This window comes from Schistocerca nitens, chromosome 2 (assembly GCF_023898315.1).
Source record: "Schistocerca nitens isolate TAMUIC-IGC-003100 chromosome 2, iqSchNite1.1, whole genome shotgun sequence".
NCBI classification, from domain to species: Eukaryota; Metazoa; Arthropoda; class Insecta; order Orthoptera; family Acrididae; genus Schistocerca; species Schistocerca nitens.
Genome location: NC_064615.1, coordinates 1,052,954,272 through 1,052,980,129, shown reverse-complemented (window position 1 = coordinate 1,052,980,129; position 25,858 = coordinate 1,052,954,272). Strand labels below are relative to the sequence as shown.

At 41.1% G+C, this 25,858-nt stretch overlaps 1 protein-coding gene across 2 annotated transcripts; it reads right to left on the bottom strand.

Moving 5' to 3' along the window:
• Window positions 1-1,075: 1,075 nt before the first annotated feature.
• LOC126237408 (gastrula zinc finger protein XlCGF52.1-like) lies at window positions 1,076-25,259 on the bottom strand. Of its 2 annotated transcripts, none has more exons than XM_049947508.1 (3): window positions 25,138-25,259; window positions 22,016-22,065; window positions 1,076-2,372 (listed from the first exon to the last, which is right to left on the bottom strand). In XM_049947508.1, exons 1-3 carry the CDS (start codon window positions 25,192-25,194, stop codon window positions 1,316-1,318), a joined length of 1,164 nt encoding a protein of 387 aa, XP_049803465.1. In that variant the 5' UTR covers window positions 25,195-25,259; the 3' UTR covers window positions 1,076-1,315. The 2 variants fall into 2 exon arrangements, with proteins under 2 accessions (XP_049803465.1, XP_049803466.1); XM_049947509.1 differs by having other exon boundaries at window positions 1,076-2,369.
• Window positions 25,260-25,858: the final 599 nt, after the last annotated feature.

Here is a 25,858-nt window from a genome sequence, read left to right as displayed (position 1 = left end):
GCTGCATCAAACCAGTCTTTGGACTGAAGACCACACCCACATCAATAACAACAAGTCAATAAACACCTTCAAAGTGTACCCCATACAGTGACAGTCACACACGGGTGCATCACGTCCTCCCACTTCCTCAGATTTTTTATCAGAAAACTGTACATGCTGGTAAATAAAGCAAGTAATTCCAGAAAGCATTTGGGCTGCTTGATAATCAAAACAGAAGAAATAGTTCTGATCATGTTTAGGGTGAAGTGTGGTGCCCACTAACCCTTCGAAGGACTTTCTTAGATATCTGCCAAACCAAGAATGCCACTTGCATTTCTACTACAGCTGTCTATGGTACTACGTACTTACCATAGAGTGTTATGGTTTATCTAATACATGCACGCACAAATGGTTTCTTGTGTAATAAACAGATGCTTTCAATTCTTACCATTCCAAATTCAGATGACAATTTCCACTGGAGCAACTGAAAATGTACAGAGTGTTTAATAGTGCAACTTTTTTGTCTTTCTAGAGTGTCCTGTGTCCCACATATCCCAATTCATATGAAACAATATTATAAAAAGGAAAGTTGCTAGTCACCATATAGCGGAGATACTGAAATGCAGACAGTCACAACAAAAAGATTGTAACAAATAAAGCTTTAGCCAGTAAGGCCTTTGTCAAAAATAGATATCTCTTTCACACACACACACACACACACACACACACACACACACACACACAGAGGCTTTATTTGTGACGGTCTTTTTGTTGTGCATATCTGTGACTCAGTACTATTTGGTGAGTATCAACTTTCCTTTTCATAATATGTTACATTCCATCCTAGATTTTCCAATTTGTATGAAGTAGTTCATGTAAGCATAGTTAAATGTATCTTCAGTGTATATTATTTATGCTTGACAACATCACATAACATAATGCATACAAATAAACTGCAGCTAAATCATATTCACATTTTAGGGCATTTTTGTTTGTAAGTACAAGTCATTCCAGCTTCCAAATGAGATTATTTTTATCTAACATTCACATAGTTACAAACACTCAACTATTTAATCTTCCAAAAAAGATACAACAGTTTCCAGTTGTCTAAATACATATTTTAATTTGGCTTTAACACGAAAGCAATTATACAAATATATGGTTCTGCATATTGTGTGTGAATATTTGCCAGTGTTTGTAAAATATTTGAAAATGAGCACATAACAGAGTTCACATCAGATAACTACTTTGTGTAAATAGTTATTAAGAGCATTCCGAAATGTTCAGTAGCAAATGACATTTCCAACTACAAACATTCATCCATATTCTATATTGCTCACTGCAAATATCTTGCTAAGGATCTTGCAACTGAAGGGGCACTCACATAGTGGACACGCAAATGTTTCTTTAGAGTGCTACTATCTGTGAATGTCTTGCTACATACAGTACAGCAGAAGGGACGTTCACCTGTGTGGATACGTAAATGCGTCGTCAAGTTATTTTTCCATTTAAATGATTTGCTGCACACAGTGCACCTGAAGGGGCTTTCAGACGAGTGTGTGCGCAAGTGCTGGTTTAAGGCACTGCTACTAATAAATGTCTTGTAACATATGGTACAGCTAAAGGGTCGTGCACCTGTATGTTTGCGCAAATGATTCTTTAGGTCACATTTCTGTATAAATGATTTCTTACAAATAAAGCAAATGAATGGACGTTCACCTGTGTGTACCTTCATGTGCACTCTCAGATATTTTGGTGATTTGAACGTCTTGCTGCACTCAGTGCAACTGTAGGGACGTTCATCTGAGTGTATATTCAAGTGCTCCTTTAAGATACTGCTACTTGTAAATCTCTTGCAGCAAATAGAACAGCAGAAGGGTCGTTCAACCGTATGCGAGCGCAAGTGGTACTCCAGGTTACTCTCCTGTGTGAACACTTTACTACATATGACACAAATGAATAGGCATTCACTCTTGTGTGCATCCATGTGATACTTCAGAGCAGAGGCTTCTTTGAATGTTCTGTCACATTCAATGCAACTGAAGGAATGTTCCCCAGAGTGCACATGCATATGCTTCTTTAGCTTATCTTTCTTGGTGAATCTCTTGGAACAGAAATTACAGCTGTAATGGTGGTCGCCAATGCGCAATAATGGGTCTCTCTTCAGTTTGTTCTTACTGTTGACTGTCCTCCAAGACTCACCAGAGCTGTTGACAGTGTCATTGTCTCTGAATATATTACCTGAAGAATATCTGGTCTCATCTACATTTGATACTTTCTGGACAGAATTTTGTCGGCAGTTGCTGCTGCTGAAATTTTCATCCTGATCTTCATAAGTACTTGCTGAATGACTGTCATCACTTCTGATATTCTTGTTTTGTGGCCTACTGCTGCTGAATTGAAGAGAATTGTATCAGAAATTGTCATTATTCTAGCACATTAGAATATTAATTACCACACAAGGTAGAAATCACTTTAAATATTCTGAAAAATAAAAAAATGAAGAAAGATGATAGTGTCTAACATACTGTTAGATCATAGGAGACAAATCTGGAAAAAGGTGGGGAAGAAAATGTGAGCAAAGTGTGTGAACCAGTGCACAAACTGGCTTGGTGAGGAAAATATGCTTCCTCATAGGTCAAATATGAAAATTCACTATGAGTAGCAAATTTGAACCTAAGCATCAAGGCTTTGGGAAAATGTTAAGTTATATGTTCACAGCCTATGCCTCCTGAGTTCAATTACAACGTCCACAGAGATAATATGGATACTCATGGCAGCATTAACAGTGTCTTCCATGACTGATTACCTGAACACTTTTTCTGGAAATTTTACTATTGCTTTACCTAACCTTAGAACTGGACTCTTGGCATTTAAAGAATAATTTACTGTACTCATTCCACCAAAGCAATATTAAGCTGGCAAAACAAAACATAAAAACAAAATATGACTTTCAGTCACACAAAAAACACTGGAAATCATTTTTACCATTGTTTTGGTATGTGAGAAATAAAGTTAAAGCATTTTGCGGGTGAATTTGATTTCTTCACAAAACTACCATTTGCTCAATAAGTACCATATACGTAGTACTTTTACATAGATTATGTTCACAGTAAAAGGGACAAGGGGCAGTTACAAATTTCCACCAGTTTTTCTTGTTCTAATTCTTCTACTCGCAGGTTCTGTAACTCTTGGAAGTATTCTGCCCATCTGCCAAGTATTTTATTCCTCTCCTCTATCAATTCCCCTTCTTTACTCCTACATACAACTGTTTTGGCTTGAAACCTGGCCTTTCCTTCTTTAGTCTTTTGGTAAATTCTGTGGAGAGCAATAAATAAAGTAATACTGAGCATTCGAATAAAGTGGAAAATGGCTATTACATGCCTCATAAATAAAAAAAGGAGATAAACTGAACTGCCAGAACTATCGAGGAATGTCCCTGCTAAATACTATATATAAAGTGTTCTCCAAGATCCTAACCAGGAGGCTTACTCCATATGTGGAAGAGAGAATTGGAGACTATCAGAGTGGCTTCAGAAAAATTGGTCAACAATTGACCAAATATTCACACTGTGCTTACTACTTGAAAAATATTATGAACACCAAATAAACATACATCAGCTTTACATTGATTGTAAACAAGCCTACGATAGCATCTCATGAGTGGCATTGCGAAATGTAATGGAAGAAGCTTGAATACCCAAGACACTCGTTAAGCTTACGATGACGACCCTCAATGAAACCAACTGTAAAGTAAAAATACAGGACGAAATCTCCACTAGGGACTTAGACAGGGTAACAATATCTCCTCACTGTTATTCAACTTCTCCCTGGAAAAGTCATAAGTCAGACAGAATTAAATAGAGGAGGAACCATGTTTAATCATACACTGTAGTACCTAGCCTACGCAGACAATGAGCCATTACTCGCACGAAACACTGCTGTGGTGGCCGATGCCTATCAACAACTGGAGAGAAGTACAATGAAACTTAGCCTGGTAGTCAATGCCGAAAAGACCAAAAATATGTTAACGACCAACCAATGAAACCTACCAAACCTCAGAATGGCTGACAAGGAGCTTGAAAGGTGAGAGACTTCAGGTACCTCAGATCGACTATCACAGATACAAATGACAGCAGCAGCAAGGTGAAAGTTAGAATGGCAGCAGGCTACAGATACTACTTTGCCACACTACCCATGCTTAGGAGCTCACTTCTATCACAAAAGTCTAAAATCCTCATTTACACATGATTTATAAGACTGGTTGTCATGTATGGTGATAAGACATGGACCATCACTACAAATGAGGAAGGATCCTTAGCATTTGGGAGAGTAAGATTCTGCGTAAAATATATGGTCCAATATATGATCAAGATGGCTGGAGTATCTGTACGAATGCAGAACTAGAACAAATTGTTGAAGAACCTGAAATTGTCACTATCATTAAAATAAGAAGACTGAGGTGGGCAGGACACATGCTCAGAATGAAGGAGGACAGAACATGTAAGAAGATTTTTGATGGCAAGACTGGAGGCAGACAATGGAAGGGACATCCAGAAAGAGATGGGTGGACAAATTGAAGAAGACATGAAAAATATGGGTGTCAGAGTATGTAGACGGAAAGCCATGGACTGGATAGAATGGCAGGATATTGTGATGCAGGCCAAGGTCCTTCAAGGGCCGAGGAGTAAGTAAGTAAGTAAGTAATAGTATGAATTTAGGCATTTATTATGCACATTATGTTATTTTTCTGTCTTCAGCGCATAAGTTGCAATGACTGTGTGATACTACCTTTTTACTGACTTTTTTCATATGAATTATGACAAAGTGTGGAATATGAACAATTTTGCAAGTTTTGTCATTGAGTGCAGGGACCTTAATTCGCCTTGGTAAATGTCAGTAGAAGTCAATATACTTCATGCCTCCTCTCACTGCTGCCAGTTCTCGCTATCTACAGTGAAGGGTAAGAATTATTGTATGTGAGCAATGGAATTATTCTGCATGAGCTATGTGGCATGAAAAGTACGTTGCCAGCACTGCATGAGCTACTTTCCTCTGCACCAGTACTCTTTGCCGCTTCTTATCCCTCACAGCAATCACTTCTGATGTGATCTCAATATGAAGTTTGCGGATTGTATAATTATTTTGTAAGTGAAGAATTTAAGCAATTTTGGATAGGAAGTTTGTAGAGCTGTGTAAAATATGGCAACAATTGTATTATGAAGTTGATCGACCATGCAACACTTTTAGTTGTCACTAACAATGGAAACTGGCTGAATTCTGTATTGCCTGCAATCTAATGACAGCAGGTACCTCATACAATTGTGTGAAATTTTAATGTTTAGTTATAGCCCATGATTCTATCTGAAATTTCTTCAATTAAGAATGCACTTGACACTTCTTGTAAAGTAGAATGGTCCTTTCCTACGTACAAAAATATTCTATCAAATAAATGCATGAGCATAATTGAAGAAAATTCTGAAGAAATTGAGATTTCTGTGCTGTTTTAGGGCAAAATGATAATATAGAACTGAATTTTGATATTGTATGTTTACATTATTTTGCTGCCTCATTGTGCATGTTTAGTAATACGAGTATGATACCGCTTGAATGCATGGATGTTGTACGATTTGATAGTGCTTTAAAATCTGGGCTTTACTCAACAGTTACACAATCATAAGCATGTTATGGTTATTTCAACACAATCAAGTTCAAAGCTTAGCTCAATAACTCTGATTACAGAAAGTATTTGTAGTGTCTTAGCGGCACTTGATGTTATAAATTACTTCAATAGTGCAAAACGAATAGTTTTCCATATTGCTAAGAACTGTTCATCTGCCAAACAATCAGAACACTTTGTAGTTTGAAGTAACAAGGAAAACATCTTGTAAATGAAACCTTGTAATGCACTGCACAGAGTGAGGCAATTATTCACCACAAGTTCCTTCCCAGGCTCGAAAGTACTCACTGTGGATGCTCAAGTTAATCACAAGAATAGCCACTGGTTACCAAACAATCTTATGGGTGTTGCTGTCAAAACCACAACTAAATTTCAAGCTAGCGTCCATGAGCTCAGCACCGTTTCAAGTGGAAACATCAATTTTCCATAATTCAGCTTTCTCCAGTATATCCCAAAACATTTATAATGTATACATGCACTGTTGGTGATGGTGAAGCCTTGGACCGAAAATTCAGCTCCTGAAGGTAAAACATATTCCAACTCATACTTGTTCCTGGACCTACAAATTACTTGATAAAAACCTATTCTCTGATGTTTTGTCCAATGGAATTTCAGTCCACAACATTAATATGTTCGGTTGGAGTATTGTCAAGAAAGCCGGTAATGAGCTTTGGAACCTACACATGGCATCACTCAAAGCCATTATCCAGACATTCAAGAAAATTGAGAAGGAACAGTGGAGATGTACATACTCTCTTGAGATGTAGATGCTCTCAGTTCAGCCTCAGAAGTTGTGAAGAAGGTTTCATATCTTGTTGATAATGATGTTATTCTAAATGGAGTACGATCACAGAATTGACACAGATGGGGAAGAATCTTAGCTGCACGTTTTCTAGAGCAACCATCCCAGTATTCACATTAAACATCTGACAGAAATTGGAAAAAGTGTAAATATGAATAACAAGACACGAATCAGAAACCTAATCCTCCTGAATACGAGTACAGCACATGAACCACTTCCATGTTTCTCAGTCTGCCCAGATCAGAAAGTAGGTGGTAATCAAATTACATGATTGTTAAGCTGAATGAAGAATGTTAGGACACATTTAGCAAAAATGTAACACATACTGTATCTGTTTTCAAAAATTTAACCTTTATCGTAAAATCTTATTTGTATCACAGTTTACTTTCTGCATTCTGGCTAATGGAAGTAAGGCAAAACAGCATATTCTCTCCATCAATGAAGTACATAAACATAGTCATTTCAAAAACATGTGCTACTAGTGAACACAGCTCATATCGAGCACCCTGTTACATAAAATACAAGCTCTTTTCAGTCTGAAAAAAGAAGCCTATTGTGAAGTTGTAGGACAACCTCACTCACAATGAATAGAAATACCATGAAGACTGTTGCGGCGTAACAAGCTAGCTACGCCACACTGAGAAGTAGCCGGAAGGGCACGCGTCAACTCTCGCCGTCTTGCGTTAAGTCTGAAACAGGATACGTGATGAATGCTATAAAGAAAAGAACGGAGCTTCTCATATACTTAACTTTAATTTCTCGTTGTACATTGCTCTTGATAATACAAGTGAGACTCTCTCCAGATGTGGTTAACTGCGCCTTGCTAGGTCGTAGCCATGGACATAGCTGAAGGCTATTCTATCTGTCTCTTGGCAAATGAGAGAAATGCTTCGTACGTGTAGTCGCTAGCAATGTCGTCCGTACAACTGGGGCGAGTGCTCGTACGTCTCTCTCGATCTGCCGTGTGGTGGCGCTCGGTCTGCGATCACACATTGGCGACACGCGGGTCCGACATGTACTAATGGACCGCGGCCGATTTAAGCTACCACCTAGCAAGTGTGGTGTCTGGCGGTGACACCACAAAGACAGTATGACTTGAAATTATATGTGACTACAACAATAGCATCTTATACTCCCTTTGTCAGGACAGGGGTTGGGGTTTATTTATTTATTTATTTGTTTATTTTCAATTAGAAAATTGAACTTACCAAGTAATGATCCTAGCTCCTACCGAAGTAGTACCCTTGGCTATCTATACACAGTTGCCAATGTTTCTGGAGGTTTTGGAAGCAAGCAGGGAAATTTTCAACTCCAATGCTTGTAAGGTCATTTCTCACAGCCGTTTGATGTCTGCAACATCTTGATGAAGCTTTCCTTTCAGTCGTCTTTTCACTTGCAGAAACAAGAACAAATCGCAAGGTGAGAGGTCGGGCAAATATGGTGGATGTGGGATGGTAATAAAAAAATATCTGGCCAGATACTTGGTAACACATAAAGCAGTATGGGGCCTTGCATTGTCAGGCAGTGTGAACCAGTTCTGAGAATGGAACAACTCAGGGCAGTGACTTCGAACTGCTTGTCGGAAACGTTCCATTTCCCTAAATATTTGTGTAAAATCTCATGACACATATCACAATTCAAATTAAGATCTTCTGATGTCACACACACAGTTGCATGAAGGTCTTCTTGTTACAACTGCCCTATACGCTTCATATTTGCATTTGTATGCGCTGTAGACGGGCGACCAGCTCTGGGATCATCTTCCACTGAATCTCTGCCTTCACAAAACCTTTTGTGCTATTCAAAGATGTGACTTCTTGAAAGTGCCTTGACTGCATTTGTATGTGCTGCAGATGGGCGACCAGCTCTGGGATCATCTTCCACTGAATCTCTGCCTTCACAAAACCTTTTGTGCAATTCAAAGACATGACTTCTTGAGAGTGCCTTGACTGCATATACTTGCATATGCCTTCTTGTCCACATTTCACTAAGGGTTTTCATGAACTTAATGTAGAACTTGACGTTCACTTTTTGCTCACTATTAGCATCAATTGCATCATCATAACTAAGGTTGCTAAGCACATTCCTGCCACTTACTGAGTTTGCGCAGAACAATGGCCAGGTCATTTCAAGGATGCACACACACTAAGTAACATAAAAACAACATCTGTTCCTTATGAGTCTTGCATACTGTGAAATAAAAAGAAATTGTCCTGAAACTTTTCTGACAAATGGAGTACAAAGTAGTTTTCATGATTCAACCCCATCATAAGGTCTTGATCCACCTATGATCTTCCTGCCCCAAATCTGGTGCATCACATTTTCTGACTTTTGTTACAGGTATGTTAGCAACTTCTTAACAAATCAATAGAAACAGTGACCTCGGACCAAACTTGAGCTGAAATTTTACTACCCACACAGTTTCTTCCAAAAAATGTGATATTTATATGGCAGTTGAGGTTAAACTACTCTGCACTATAGTAGTTCACTTTCATATTCAGCAAACTTCCAGTGTCTGTCAAAAACTTCTCAGTAACAAAAGCTCGGGCTTCTGAGCCTCCATAGTATTTACTATACGGTACATCCAATATGAGACCAAACTTGCAATGTGCTGCTATTCTTTGTCAAGATGACTCCTACCATCAAAACTGCTCCCTGTCCTATTTGCTGTACTTGGTTGCTGCGTGCTGTTGACCTCTCAAACACTGAAGAGAGGATGTAGAGGCTTCTATCACTGCCTTGCTGAGCTGAATGAGGGTGTTTGCATACTGTCAACCCGTTGCTGTATTGTGAAGGTGTGCTAGCTGCTGCTACTCGTACCTAGTACTTGCACACAATCAACATCCCCAGCCTTCCTTGGTGGAAGGGCTATGCTGTTGTTCATCTCCACATCGTGCAGAGCTGTTGAGAGATTGCCTGACAACATCCCTTTGATGTCCACAAGACAGCTCTGGTAATACGTAATCACTGTCCTGGGCAGCAACACCTGCTGTATGGGCTACATCAACCACCAGTGAGATCTGCCACTTGCCTGATACCAAGCTTACATGCTCCTAGGGCGATGTCCTCCGAAGATTGTTGAGATAGTGTCAGCACATTCCAAGACCATCATCACAGAGAAGAATACACAATTATAAACTTTAATGTAATACAATTCTTGTTCCACTAATTTTATATCATTAGCGACCAGTGTGGTGACTGGCCTGTTCTACCACACTCCACTCTCCATCCTAACAACAGTACAGGTGTCATCCTAAGCTCATGCAGTAGTTCAAAATATTATATCTAGGAATAAAAACCAGTCACACAGATGCAGTGCAGTTACCTGTAAGTTGTCCACCAATATGAGAGGCAAAGAATTTGGAAGACCATGCTTAGCACGGATAGCCTGAAAGAGAGGGCATTCCACTAGGTTATGGGTAACTATCAGTGGGGCTACAACCATAATGTGGGGATGGCTCATCACATAAAATAAAGCTATGGGTCAGTATGTTATGAGCCAAGTGGAGGTGACATACAAAGGCAGATTCCTTCCTTGGAGAAATGGAAGGAGGACTCCCATGCAGCAGAAGTATCCTTGGCAGTGGGGAGTTTATTAGAAGGGGCAGTAGCTCAGCAGATGTTTCATATCTAAGTGAGAAGGGCCCTTAGTGGCACCCACAAATCTGCACCTGGGATCGTCAAAATGAAAATGAGGGTTGGGGGCGATAGTTTTCGCTTCCCCAGACAAACCCAGAAAAAGACAACTGAGTATGCAGTATGACTAAGTTCAGTACAAAGGTAATGAACAGCAGAGACCAAAACATAATGAGTAACATTGGTCACTGGCCTGAAGACTGCTCAGTGAGTCACTACACCTTTATAAAAAACATGTCAAGAGAGCCCCATTTAATAAAACAGAGGGCTCTGTTGATGGCCTCAACTACTCTGTAGCAACACTACAGCCCGGCAATGAATGATATTCCAGACCGGCAGGAGATGTAAAAGCATAACCTGTACTATCCATGGTTTTATAGCTGTCAGTGTAAAAGGTGGGAGGACTCTAGCACTCCTGAAGAACTGAACATCGAAGATGCCGAAAGGTTATAGGGACGAATGAGACTTTAGATCCTTGAAATAAATCACTCCTAATTTGTCCTTGGTACCATCCAAGGAGGGGCTCAGTGAGAAAACATGGAGAGTACAGTCTAAAGAAAATAGGCAAAGGTGCTGGTAGATGGCTGGAAATCCCACCCATGGGTGGGTGTCAGGGAGTCAATGCCTACTTGTAAGCAGAAATACAACCTGTTGGATGACCAGGAAACTGAAGAATAGCGACTGCATAGGTAATCAACATTTGGTACTGTCGGAACTGAAGAGGTGAAGAGGAAAAGTCCTCACTTCAACAAGAGACAGCCAACAAGACAGGTCTGGAAGCACCAGATGGGAGTCGAATTCTACAAGGAGGGACTGAGTCTAAGGCTAGGTGCGCACAGGCGATTTTTCAGTCGGCATGACTTAACAATCCCTATCGCAGAAGTACATTGTGGTGCGCACACAGCGGCAGGAAAATCGCAACTATTCTCAGTACCAGCATGGATTTCATCGAAACAGCTTGTTTGGTGGCGCTTTTACTATGAAGAAGAGCGAGAAAACAGCGTAAATGTCGTTACTGGGTGCATCCGATTGTAAGTCAAAGACTAATGAAAGGGCAGTGTTACAAATTACACGAAGACTTACAAAATCACCCAAATAAATTCTTTCAATACTATCGAATGAGTAAGAATAGTTTTGATACACTGCTTCGGACAGTAGGACCAAATATAACAAAACAAGATATGACATGGAGGAAGTGTATACCACCTGAGGAGCGCTTATCAGTGACTTTGAGGTGAGCACACATTATTTCATTCAACAGTTTTTATTGCACTTTCACATTATTGATTAGATACATCAAGACAATCATTTCATTCAACAATTGTTGTTGCCATTTTACATTATTGATCAGATACATCAAGAAAATCACTACTGCAAGTTGAAACTGGTGAACTTGTTTCATGAGAAAACTGCAAAACCATGTTGCGCATAGAGGTTTCTGTGGTCTTGTTGCGGTTGTCAGCAGAGGGACACACAAACAAATTTTGTGGAGGTTCCGTTTCATTTAGGTCATTTGAAGAATACGGTTGAACAAATGAAGATGCTGGAAAATAAGTTGCTTCAGTGGTGTTATAAGTCGCTTGAGTTGTGTTATAACACATGTTCGGATGCTGTGGAAAAATCGGTGAAAGCTGATAATATCTGGCATTTCTCATCACATTCAGTATTTCTATTTACGCGTAATGTTTCTGTTCTTCGTTTAACTTCACCAGCATGGGGACAAGCATTAATGCAAAATTCTTATCCTCGTTAACTTCTTCTTTTTGTCTGTCATTTAATATATTTAATAGAGATTCCTCATAGGACATAACATTCTTGGCTTCTCTTTTCGTAGGATGTCATACTTTTGTGCTCTGTGCAGTATCGTTGTTGTTTTGTGAAGACAAACTGGGGGGAGAACCTAATTCCTTGTTTCCTGTGCTACTGGGCATAATTTCAATGTTGCTGGTGGTCGGTCTGTCTTCCATTTGAGGGAGTAGAAATAACATTGAATCGAAGTATAGATATTTCTTACAGCCTCACCAGACAAAGATTTCTTTTGTGATGCCAGTTCCCTCGCGAAGCAGTCCTTCAGATTTTTCCACTTCCTTTGAATTTCTTTACCTGTCATAAATGAAATTATCACTGTATGTAATTTATTGTAAGTATTTACCTTAATACTTCTATGAATAAATATTAATGCAGTTACTGAATATTATTCCTTCCAGATACCTTGCAACTGGAAGTAGCTTTAGCTCATTACACTATGAATATCTACTGGGAGCCACTACAATCAGAGAAATTGTGAAGGATACATGTGAGCAGTTGTGGCAATGTCTACAGCCTATTCATATGGCAGAAAAAACTGAAGAAGATTGGAAGATTATTTCCAAACAGCTTTTAGACAGAACTGACTTTCCAAATTGCATTGGTGCTGTGGACGGGAAACATGTGAGACTGAAGAAGCCTGCTGACAGTGGCTCAGAGTTTTATAATTACAAAAATTATTTTTCGACAATACTTTTGGCCATAGTGGACGCTGACTATTGTTTCACTGTGATAGACGTGGGCTCGTATGGAGCCAATGGGGATTCTAACGTGTTCAAGAAATCCAACTTCTATCAAAAACTGAAATCTAATCAGTTAAACATTCCAAATCCTCAAAAATTACCACACAACGAGGAAGGAGAGCCTCAACCTTTTAATTTTGTAGATGAAGCATTTGCACTGTCTAGACATACTCTGCGGCCGTACTCTAAGAAAAACCTGACAATGAAACAGCGTGTTTTTAATTATAGACATTGTCATGCTCGTAGAATGGTGGAATGTACTTTGGGGATTTTGGCTAACAAATGGAGAATATTTCATCTACCTATGGATGTGGATGTTGGTTTTTCAGACATAATCATAAAAGCATGTTGTATTCTGCATAATTTCGTAAAACGAAATGATGGTGTACGAACTGAGGATGAGTCGTACAAATGCCTTCTGCAAGGCTGTGAGCTGTAGGAAAAAGAGCTGATGCGTGTGGTATGCAGATAAGGGATTATTTTGCAAACTACTTTGTGACTCCACAAGGATCAGTATCTTGGCAATATGAAAAAATTTAAATTGTTGTAACTGTGATGTCTACATGAATGAATAAAATAAGTGAACCATGAAATACTTTTGTTAGTCTTTTCCGGTCCAGGCAGTTCAGTCCAGTTCCGAATTAGGCTGCAGCATACTTCTCCCCATAGTTTCTCTTTCAAATTGCAATCACTGTATTCTTTTAATTTCCTGTTGTAGAGAGCTGGTCACTTTTCTACTTCTGCAATTAGTCTTTCTGAATCGACAACACAAACTACAATGTCATCCATAGCGCAACTCCCGTTACCAGACATGCTGCTGGCGCACTTAACTTGTGTGTATGCAACACAGAGCAAGAGTGACTGACTGAGAAATCGCGTCACTAGTGCGCGCGGGCCCATGCCAGTGCCTGTGAATCATTCCACACCTGCGACAATTGTGTCGCGTGTGAAATAGGGCCGGTTGTGTCTTTTAAATCGCCGCTACTTTTTTCTCGCAAGTTCGCGTGCTCCTATTAGAGTCACTGTGTTTCATTCTTGCGACAAATAAATCGCGTGATGGAGAATCGCCAGTGCACGCCTAGCCTAATAATTTCAAAGCCAAAGGCAGCACCGAGCATCAACCTGGTAACCATAGTCCAAGTGGGATCAGGCCAGATCCCAATAGATACAATGGAAAGTAGCACAACCTGCACCCCAAGAGTATGTGCAAGGAGCAGAGTGTGTTAACATTTCACATGCAGCTAGGCTTTCTGAATGAAATTTTCACTCTGCAATGGAGTGTGCCCTGACATGAAACTTCCTGGTAGATTATAACCATGCACCAGACCGAGACTCGAAGTTGGGACCTTAGCCTTTCGTGGGCAAGTGCTCTACCAACTAAGCTACCCAACCATGACTCACAACCCGCCCTCACAGCTTCAGTTCTGCCAGTACCTAGTATCCTATTTTCCAAACTTCACAGAAGCTCTCCTGTGAAATTTGCGGAACTAGCACTCCTGGAAGAAAAGATATTGTGGAGACATGGCTTAGCAACAGTCTGGAGGATGTTTCCAGAATGAAATTTTCATGCTACAGCAGTGTGTGTGCTCATATGAAACTTCCTGGCAGATTAAAATAGTGTGGATGGGTCACAAGTCGTGCTTGAGTAGCTCGGTTGGTAGAGTATTTGCCTTTGAAAGGCAAAGGTCCAGAGTATGAGTCTTGGTCTGGCACATACTTTTAATCTGCCAGGACGTTTCATATCAGTGCATACTCCATTGCAAAGTGAAATTTTCATTCTGGAAACATACCCCAGGCTATGGCTAGGCCATGTCTCCGCAATACCATTTCTCCTGGAAGTGGTAGTTCTGCAATGTTTGCAGAAGAGCTTCTGTAAATTTTGGAAGGTAGGAGACAAGATACTGGCAGAATTGAAGCTGTGAGAGTGTGTCATGAGTCGTGCTCGGGTAGGTCAGTTGACAGAGCACTTGCCCACAAAATGCAAATGTCCCAAGTTTGACTCTCAGTCCAGCACAGTTTCAATCTGCCAGGAAGTTTCAGCTAGGCTTTAGTTGACATTCATGGGAGCAGTCAACTCAGCTTCTTATCAAAAGGAGCTCCAAAATTCGAGACTGTGCAACAATTGCTGGGTACCCAAGCAGAGTTCTGGATCACGAGGATCATTGTATGACAACAAAATTTAAGGACCCACGTTTTAGCAGTAGTGAACTGGAAACCATGGGAAAGGGTCTAAGCAGAGACCCATCAGATGGTGCCTTGGAGCTAGTGTTCAGCCAAGGCTACAGAGTGTGACACTCAGCACATAGTCCAAGCATTTTCTTGGGCACATGGAGACCTTACTGAAGTAACTACAGTAACATGGAACAACCAGTGGCATAAAAATTGGCAGGGAGCCTCGAAAGCCCCAGTTGAGGTAAGTAATATGTGATGGCATCAGACATTCATGCAAACCAACACACAGACCCCTCCAGATGCCCTCTCTGGGCCAGCACAGTTCCAACAGAATGCATGGCATGGTGTATAAGCGGACAAATAAATAAATAAATAACAAAACAAAAAAACGGATTTTCCAATTATTAATGAATATTCCAAGAAAGGAAAGCAGAACCTAGGGAATAGGTGGGTCACATCAAAGGCTACCATCATGGGAAAGAGAGTAAGAGAAAGAAGAAGAGAGATGAGAGATTGTAGCACAGAAAAGAAGGTAGATACTGCAATAGCTTGGGGCCCCGTGCTCGCCTCGCACACACTCACAAAAGAGTCGTCAGACCCACATATGGATTAAACAGTTTCTGGACAAATCACTTGGCATTAAAACTTCGGTGAAAGCATTGATTTATGGCACAGACATCTGACAAGCACACCAAACACTGATCTGATCTTGAGATTGTACAATGGCTTACAAAATAGTGATGGGGATTTTCTGATGCATAATGGTGCAAGTTCTGTGAGTTCACATATCTGGCAGGCTGAAACAGGCCTCACCTGAAGAAACGTAAACTGAGGGTCCAAAAATCCTGATTCCAGTTCACTCAGAAACCAATGGTAGAATTCAACACAATAATTTGAATAACTCGTGCACAACAGTAAATTTATAACAATACATTAATGGAAATTCCTGGATGGAGCAGTATGTATAAAGTACCGGAGAGGTAACCACTCAAAAAAAATGGTTCAAATGGCTCTGAGCACTATGGGACTCAACTGCTGAGGTCATTAGTCCCCTAGAACTTAGAACTAATTAAACCTAACTAACCTAAGGACATCACAAACATCCATGCCCGAGGCAGGATTCGAACCTGCGACCGTAGCGGTCTTGCGGTTCCAGACTGCAGCGCCTTTAACCGCACGGCCACTTCGGCCGGCTGGTAACCACTCACTTATAGTGGATCTATGCACGAAGCACAGAAAACAGCATTCACACTAGCTGTCAAGCAGTAGCTCTTTTTCTAGCAATAGTACATATATTGAATCTCACGCATACGCACACCCACACAGACAGCCAAACGCATACTTTTGTAGCCATGGCATGTCTTGGAGGGAGTGAAATAAAAAAATTAGAAACAGAAAAAAGTGAAGTACAGAGAGGACGCAAAAACAAAGGAGGTCATAAGCATTTAAATGCGGAGGAGATTAGTGTTTAACGTCCAATCAACAATGAGGTCAATGGAGATGGGGAGCACAAATGTCATAACCTTAGAACACTAATAAGTAAAAGAAGTTGAGTGTGACTAAATGTTAAGCCCAATCAACAGAAGGAAAGAGAACTAAAAACAAAGACCTCCCCTTGGAGAAAGGTCCACAAAATATGCTGCCAAGACAGCAGAGGTCCCGAACCAAAGATTAAATGTTCTTCGTCATGTTGCTACAACAGATGAAAAACAAAACAAGGTCAACAGCCTGTGTGTCATTCACTAAAACAGCCAATAACTCAGGCAGCAAACATACACTGAAATGTAAGTAGTCAAAGAAAGGGTATTAGGTCAGGAAATGGTAAACCATCAAAGATTGATGACAATGACAGCAAAGTGGTGGGGGATCATCACTTAACAAATGATGATGACTAAAAAAAAAAAAAAAAAAAAAAAAAAAAAAAAAAAAAAAAAAAAACACAGTACCCAATAAGCAACCTAACTAAAACGATCTTGCAATGAGAGGGCCAAAAGGAGGTCGGCCAGGCTGCTGGGAGCGGTTTAATTCCCCGGGGCTTCTTCCCGTGAAGAGAAGACCAGTGGTGATGCCAAAGCGACACCCCCTGTCGACAGAGGGTAACGTGGAGTTCATCTGAAGGAATGTGAGAGCTAGCAGGGTGAGATAGGTTGACTGCAGCCTTGGTAGCAGCATCATCAGCCTCATTTCCCGTAAGACCGACTTGACCAGGAACCACACAAACATTACAATGGCTCATTCAACAGCAAGCAAGTACAAGCTTTCTTGGGCCTATTGTGCTAAGGGATAGACTGTGTACAGCACACAGAGGCTTTGAAGGGTACTGAGAGAATCAGAGCATATGCCACAATTAAAAAGCCAGTGTTGCCGGACGTAATGGGTGGCCTGACAGTGGGTGAAAAGATATGCTGTACAAACTGAGCAGTGTTCTTGACGCCGATACCAAAAATGGTTGGTGCCAATGACAAAGGCACACCCAAAACCACAGTCAGTCTCAGAGCTATCAGTGTACACAAAGGTACTGTTGCTAAGTTGCATGCCACAGTCGAGAGACTTGAAGCGATATATCGAATCCAGAATAGCGTTCTTAGGAAGCAAATGAAGTCCACCATGGACACAAGCCACTGCACGAAGCCACGGCAGTAAAGGGTTCACACCCATCAGGAACGTGAACATAAACTGCCAGAGCAGTAGCCGAAAGCGAACTCCAGGAGGTAACGGAGCAGAATGGTGCCCCCCATACTGGCGGTCAAGGAAGCAATAAAAAGGGCATAGGACGGGTGGTCGAGTATGGCAGACAAACGGCAAGCATATCCGCTGATGAGGACATCGTGCTGGTATGATGGTAGTACTTCAGCAGCTTCTGCATATAGACTCCTGACTGGGTTAATGTAAGAGGCACCAGTGGCCAAACGTATTCCACAATGGTGGATTGCGTTAAGATGGCATAAGATGGACAGACGCACAGAGGAATAAACAAAACACCCATAGTCCAGTTTTGAACGGACAAGGGCTTGGTAAAAATGGAGGAGGGTGGTTCAAATACGCACCCCAGGAAATACCGCTTTGAACAAATAGGACAGTGAGGGACCAAGCACAGTGCACAGCCAGGTAAGAGATGTACAAGGGTTGAGAAAGTTTTCTATCAAGCAAGAGCCCCACAAATTCTGTAGTTTCAGCAGACAGAATAACAGGTCCAAGATGTAAAGATTCCGGAAGAAACCCAATGCACCAGCAGAAATTGATACAAATGGTTTTGTCTGTGGGAAAGCAAAAGCCATTTTCGAAGCTCCATGAGTAAAGACAATCGATACATCACTAAAGATGCCGCTTAAGAAGACAAGTCCGCAGAGAACTGCAACAGATCACTAAGTCATCGACAAAAAGGGAGCCAGAGATTCCCGAAGGGAGACAGGCCATAATAGGGTTGTTGTTGGAGCAAAAGAACACAACACTCAGGACAGAGCCCAGAGGCACCCCTTTTTCGTGAATAAAGGTGTCCGATAAGGCAGAACCCACATGTACCTTGAAAACTCTGTTGTTTGAAAATTCCTGAAGAGAACAGGGCAGGTGGTCTCAGAAGCCCCACATGTAGAGAGTACGGAGAATACCAGTCCTCCAGCAGGTGATGTACCCTCCTCCTAATCAAAAAACACAGCCACAGTCTGGTATTTCCGCAGATAACCATTCATGGTATGGATTGAAAAACTGACAACACAGTCAACTGCAGAAGGGTGTGCTTGAAATCCATATTGTGCTGTGGTTAGCAGATTGCGAGACTTGAGCCACCATACCAGCCGACCTCGAACCACATGTTGCATCACCCTACAAACACGGCTGGTGAGAGAAATAGGGCAGCAGCTAGAAGGAAGGTGTTTGTCCTTACTGGGCTTAGGTATTTGTATGACAGAGGCTTCACGCCACCATCAGGGAGAAAATATGCCACCTGTGTAAATGCAATTGTACACACGAAGGAAAAAGTGCTTGCCCACAAAGCCATCTGAATGTGAACATTGTCCAGCCCTGGAGCGTAAGATTGGGATAAAGTGAGAGTATGGTCTAGCTCCCTCACAGTAAAGATGGCTTTGTAGCATTCATGATTCTGAGAGGAAAATGATACCACCTGTGCCTCCTCCACTTGTTTCCAAGAGAGGAAAGTGGGGTGGTGATGGGTGGAGCTAGAAATCTCTGCACAATGGTGACCCAAGCTGTCGGAGATACCAATAGGGTTCACAATAACAGCATCTGCTGAGTTCAGGCCAGAAATTGGGGAATGGACATTGGTCCCAGAGAGCAAATGGAGTTTGACCCACATGTTGGAAGAGGGAGTGAAACTGTTAAATGAACTAGTACATCAAATCCAACTAGCTTTTTTGATGTCTTGAAGACTGCGATGACACTGCGCAAGCAACTGTTTATAATGATAATATGAATACAGTTCACTATCATAGCATGACGATTAAAAATACAGAGAGCACGTCTCATGCTTCGTGGCACGCCTCAGTCCACCAGAGGAATGGGACACGACACGGTAAATATCAAGTACGAGTTTTGGAATGTTCTGCGTTGGTAAGGATGATGTTCTTAAGATAGTCTATCTGGTCATCAAAATTCGAGAAATGTTCATCCAAGGTTGCCAGGTAGGAGTAATGCCTTCAGTGAGCCTTCGAAAGCTGCCAATTGGATTTACATGCAGACGGGGTAGGAGTCAGCATACAGATAATACCCAGGAAATGGTAGCTTGAATATGTGTCAGAGACAAGGGACCACTTGAGATGACAGACAAGCTGGGCAGTGCAGAACGGGAGGTCCAAATGTGAATAGGTGTGTTTGGAATCTGAAAGGACTGTGAGTGCTCTATTTTTAAGACAGATGAACTGAGTTGACTGAGAAGGCCACACAAGAGGGAACCTCTTGGGCAGGTTCTCAGAGAGCAACAAATCGGATGGAAAGCATTAAAGGCATCGAACAGCACGAAGTGGTGAAGTAGCTGATCAATAAGCTGGAGTAAGTCTGCCTTGGTGACAGTGAATGATGGAGGGATGTAGACATCACAGAGTAAAGGTGAAACAAGGAAGAAAAACGTGAACTGCAACAGCTTGCAGCCAGATGATTTGGCTATGGATGTTATCTCAGATGAGCAGCAAGACTCCCTCATGGGATGGAATTCCGTCCTCAGTAGGAAGATCAAAGCAGTCCAGAAGGAAACATGAGAGATCAAAACAATCGCAAGGACACAATTTTGTTCCTTGAAGGCAGAAAACAATTGGATGCTCTGATTCCAAGAGCAGCCGTAATTCCTCCTAGTTGGGTCTAATGCCACAGATGTTCCATTAGTGAAGAGTCATAAAGGGAAATGGGGAGGAGTGTAGTCACCTCAGCAGCTGCTCTCAGTGCAATACTTCAAAGACTCACTGCTACATGGTGGAGAGGCTGGAGTATGCTGTTCCATGAAATCTATGGATGTGTTGGCATTCTCCCTGGATAGACCTGCAGATTCTAGGGCATAAAAACAGTAGACGGAGCACACTAGAGAAATGGAGGTCAGCCAGGTGAGGGTATCACATGGTGACGGTTGAAGAGGATCTCCGTGTCAGGGAAGGAGAACGCTGTTTGCCTTTTGTTTGATTTCTTAGAGTCCTTACAGTTGGCAGACAAAGAGTCAGTAGTTTGTTGGCTGGCGAGTTGTAAAAATTCTTCACATGAGTATTCCTTTTGTCCTTTCAGCCTGTAGGTTGTGTTGTCCTTTCTGGCCTGTCAGGTGACTTTGCTGGCTGGGGCAAAGATTCGGTGGGTTGGTGTGCAGCCGTAGGAGAAGGATACGGGGATGCTACAGTGAGACTGGGCGATTTCATGACTGCAATACTGAACTGGAGGTTGCAAGTCTGTGTAGCGTTGTCCTTCATGGAGCTTGCGTAGCAAGAACAGTACTGAAAGTGCCAGATGGTAAAATGCAAAACTTTTGACTAACCAACAACTTATGACCAAATGGGCTGGGTACTTCTTCCTTGACCCAGATCCCCTGGATGGCCTGCTCATCGAGATACATGGAACATCCATGGGATGAGGCGGCATTGTCATCATTACAACTGATACAACGCGAAGAAGAAGGCAGGCAATCGCCGTCGTGAGCATCTCTACCACATGTAACACATCTGACCATGTTTTGACAGGACACACAAGTGCAGATATAATGTTGACACTGGTAGCATTGCATTGGGTTTGGAATGTACAGTCGGGCTGTGATGACTTCATATTCTGAATTAATCTTCAATGGAAGCACTACTCGATCAGAGATAAGAAAAAGGGTGCTTGTAGGCACTAAATTTGCATCAACCTTTTTCATTATTCAATGGACCGCAGTAATGCCCTGATCAGAGAGATAAGTTTGGATTTCCCCCTCAGTCAGGCTATGAAGAAGCCAAAGGTAAATAAAGCCACATGAAGAATTCAGTGTACAATAGGCCTTGACATGAACAAGATAGCCATGAAGGAGCGAAGTTGTCAGCAGTTGTTGGGCTTGAAATACACACTAGTCTCCAGAAACAACTGGTCTCCAGAAGCAAAGTCCCATTATGTAAGCAAGAGCAGGGCTGGCAATTGTATCAACACATCCATGATTGCCAGTCTCCAATGGCACATTCCTTTCAACCGGGGGACCCCTCGACCCCTCAGATGGGGGCTAACCCACCTGAGGTGACTATTCACACCTAATGTCACACCTCTTCAACTCCTGACAAAGGGACCAAATGGCAACTGGGAAGGTAACAGTTCGGGCAATGGCATGGCCTGAACTAGCGGTTGCATGTGAACCCTACCTGTCGACATGGGGCTGAGAATTAAGAATTACCCGGTAACCTGTTACACATCAAACACATCAGCTGGCTTTCAGGAGTGCACAGGGAGGAAGAAGCAACTACCTTAAACACCAAAGCAGAGGAGTGGGAGGAGATCAAAAGAACATTATTTCCACACTGTTCAGCGATTACAGAAATAATTACTCTACAAGGGTGTAATAAACACAATCAAATTAAGAATAATTACTTAAAAACGAGGGGAGTTATGATGTGACATGGCCTTCACAAGGCTTTGTCGTGCGTGTGTGTGTGTGTGTGTGTGTGTGTGTGAGAGAGAGAGAGAGAGAGAGAGAGAGAGAGAGAGAGAGAGAAGTGTGAAGTGAACCAGATACTTATACTTTACCTCTGCAATGCAATATTATCGGAAGTCCTCTTTCTTTTCTTTGCAAGCTTCTGAGAAGGAAAAAATGGATGTATCAGAATGGCATATTTTTAGTAACAATAACATCACAACAAATAAATCATAGAAATATAATTACAAATAAATCACATGTTGACAAATAAAAATATACAGTATGCACAAAACACATGCATCCTAAAAATATGTAGAACTGTGCAAGTTGTGTACGGAGAGAGATTATCAATTAGGCCAACCCCTCTGTACAATTTCCCCAAAATTTTTATTATTAACATTTATAGTGAGGGATTCTGTAGTAAAAAGTTAAATTCCACAATCTTGTAAAACCTGAATCTCAACCGGAGAGGCCAAGACACAAGTGAATCAGTGCATGGTTACAGACATAACATTTGTACAGTTTCCACTGAAGTATTAACACGAAAATAAAAATAATAATAAAAAAACAGTCCTGAATATGACACTATACACAGAGAAGGTTTGATGTGAACTGTGTTGATCTGCTACTAAATAATACAATATGAATTATTACAGATGTAACAAAACCTTCACTCTTCATGGAAAGAACCAAATATTGATAATGGGCAATCTTGCTGGAGACTACATACTGCAAAAGTCTCAATAAAACATACCATATAAAACATTTTAAAGTAACTGTATAGATAAAAACTCAACTCACCAAGAAGCGGCAGGAGAACACACATATAAAAAAGATTTTGGGTATGAAATCTTTCAGAGCTAGTGGCTCCTTCTTCCGGAAGAAGGGTTGAAGGGTAAGGAAAATGGGTGAAGGAAAAGGACTGGAGAGGTTTGGGAAAAGGGGCAGTTCGAAAAAGTCACCCAGGGCCCCAGATCAGATAAGACTTGGCAGACAGGATGACGAGAAAAGACTGATTGTTGGGGACTGCACTAGAAGAGATTTGAATACCTGAGAGCTTAACAGGGAAGGTAGAGTAATATGCAATACAGTGGTTACTGCTAAAACACCGTGAATGAGTTAATAAGAGTGGAAAGGTAAGTGCTTTGTATCTAATAGTGGTTGGGGGGGAGGGGAGGGGTGGTGAAACATAGACGGTTCAGAAAATGAAAGATGTAGATATTAAAACCGAGTGAAGAAAGGAGTTGTCACTGTGAAGAAACACTGAGGTGGAAGAAATAAACGTAAATTAAGGCCAGGTGGGTGGCGAGAACCAAGGACATGCTGTGGCACTACTTCTATCCTGTGTAGTTCCGAGAAACTGGTGTATGGAGGAAGAATCCAGATTGTGCATGTGGTGGAACAGACACCAAGATCATGACTGTCATATTGTAGACCATGCTCTTCAACAGGATACTGTGTGTTGGAGGGATACACCCTCTGTCTATGCCCATTCATCCTAACTGTAACTTTGTGGTACTAGTCAAGTTGATATTAAAGACTGAAGAGTGTTTTCATTGTTATATGTAACACATTTCCTAGTGACAGCAAATACCTGACAGCAGTAGGTCTATTGTAGGTATATTGTTACAATTAAATCCATCTCTGTCCTGCCCTGGCCTCTCACAAAAAGGGAAAGCTTCTGCTACTGAAGAGTGGGACAAGATAAGACCACCATCATAGCCAGTTCTTGTTTAAGCATCACCATCTGCTCCAATTTCAAGCAGATTGCAGGTTTTTTCCATGTTGTTTTAGGATGCCCAGTATTTCTCTTCGTATGAGTTGTACACATGTATATTAATTTTGCTAGGCTATTCGTTCATATGAATGTTTTCATGTCATTTCTTTCGATATTTCATTTTCTTAAGTATATGTTTGATGCCCAGTTCAGTTCTAATTTCATTATTCATTACCAAACGTACGAGTCTGTAGCCAGACAGTGGTCTTAACAGACAAGAAAATACGGTAATTTTAGTTTTCAGCTGTACAACTGAATCATGAGTAGACAAAAATATTTTTTTCCCAGAAGTTCTTCAGTGTTACATATTAACTAACTGCAGGACACAAAACAAAACTTGTGCATGTTGACAATGCAACAGTCTCCTAAAAGTATGATTTTTTTTTTTTTTTTTTTTTTTTTGCTCTAAGCTGAGAAAATACCTTCCACCTCCTGTCGCAAAGTTTGAGAAAATACCTTCCACCTCCTGTCGCAAAGTTACTGCACTCTGTGATTTGTGCATCTGTATTTTATGCCACACAGTCTTAAACCAGAAAAAACCTACTATGAAAGATTTAAAAAATACAATGTAGAAAGAGAACCCTGCAGATGACACTTGCAACCAGCTTTGAAACAACAACCTGCATCCAACACATCAATCTAGCCATCTTTTTTTTTGTTTATGTTATATTTCCTTATCTCACAGTAGAACTATCACACTGTTCCCTCTTTATTAGCCATCGCACATAAATGTTAACTGCATTCTACGTAGGGAGGTGACAACTTGGTAGTAATTTTGCGAAGAAAAGAAAGCGAATGGCTCTAGAGGCAGACTAATCTGTTTTGCTTCGCTGTGTGCATACTTCACTCCATAGGCCTACAATAAAACGGGCCAATGTGACGACGTATGAACGCTTGTTCTTTGCGATCTAGTCTGATACCTATCGGAACCTATTGTAAATAATCCGCCATAGTCATTATTCACAGGGTATTAGTTTTATTTTCTTTATAAATACGTAAAACTATACTAGACTGTACGAAATAACTGAGAAAACTCCTAAGATGCATATTACGTACATAAGTAAAAATACTATAAGAGTGGCACAACGTGAGTAAAAAAAAAAAATGTTCAAATGTGTGTGAAATCTTGTGGGACTTAACTGCTAAGGTCATCAGTCTCTAAGCTTACACACTACTTAACCTAAATTATCCTAAGGACAAACACACACACACCCATGCCCGAGGGAGGATTCGAAACTCCGCCGAGTTAATAACAGCAGTCATATTAAACAATACTGTATATTTAGTGATCCAGGTTTGTCACTTATGTTCTATTTACAACACTGCGACATTTTATTGCATGTATTAAGTAGGTAGCAGTTGTGAACGTCTGCTGTTGGTTAAGAGGGGTAAAACCGAGAAACATAAGGAAACAGATTCTATAATAAACTAACAATACTTCAGCTGGTCACCTACCTGTGAAAAATTTGCTGTTTCCTGCTCAATAGACTCACAACGTCGTTTCTTCTTCATGTTTTTGTATTTCACAAGCCTTCTCGCTTGTTTGTATTCAAAACACACAGACAAATACGAACAGTCTCTAGTAGTGCTGCCAACTCTGAAGCACAATTTCCCCCTACATCGCATTTCAAATCCCCCTTAATCGGGCCAAAATCCTCTAAATAGATTACCGTACTAAATGGCTAAGGTATATATATATATTTTTGAAAGGTGGGGGGGGGGGGGAGTGTGGAAGAGGACTTAGTGTTTATTTAATGTCCTGTCGACAACCGGGTAAGACCGAGTGCAGTTCAGATTAGGGAAGAATGAGGAAGGAAATCGGCCGTGCCCTTTCAAAGGAACCATCCCAGCATTTGAGTCAAACGATTTAGGAAAATCACGGAAAACCTAAATGTGGATGGCCACACGCGGGCTCGAGCCGTCGTCCTACCGAATGCGAGTGCGTGCAGTGTGCTAACCACTACGCCACCTACATCGGTAGCGAGGGATGAGGAGGGGGGGGGGTGTTTGTTTTTGGAACCATTTATTTATTTATTATAGAATCTGTCGATCATACAATTTGTACAGCAAAGCAAATCATGATATAGGACAAATAAATATGAAAATTACGTTAAGGCGGCGTATGATGAGAAATGACGGTAGTGGTACATAACTCACATAGCAGAATACATAGTAG

Coding starts and splice junctions, on each gene's coding strand:
- LOC126237408 (XM_049947508.1), bottom strand. CDS start 25,194: ATGAAGAAGAAACGACGTTGTGAGTCTATTGAGCAGGAAACAGCAAAT. Junction 22,066..25,137: donor AAACAGCAAATTTTTCACAG/GTAGGTGACCAG, acceptor TTTCCTTCTCAG/AAGCTTGCAAAGAAAAGAAA. Junction 2,373..22,015: donor GATAATATTGCATTGCAGAG/GTAAAGTATAAG, acceptor TCTTCAATTCAG/CAGCAGTAGGCCACAAAACA.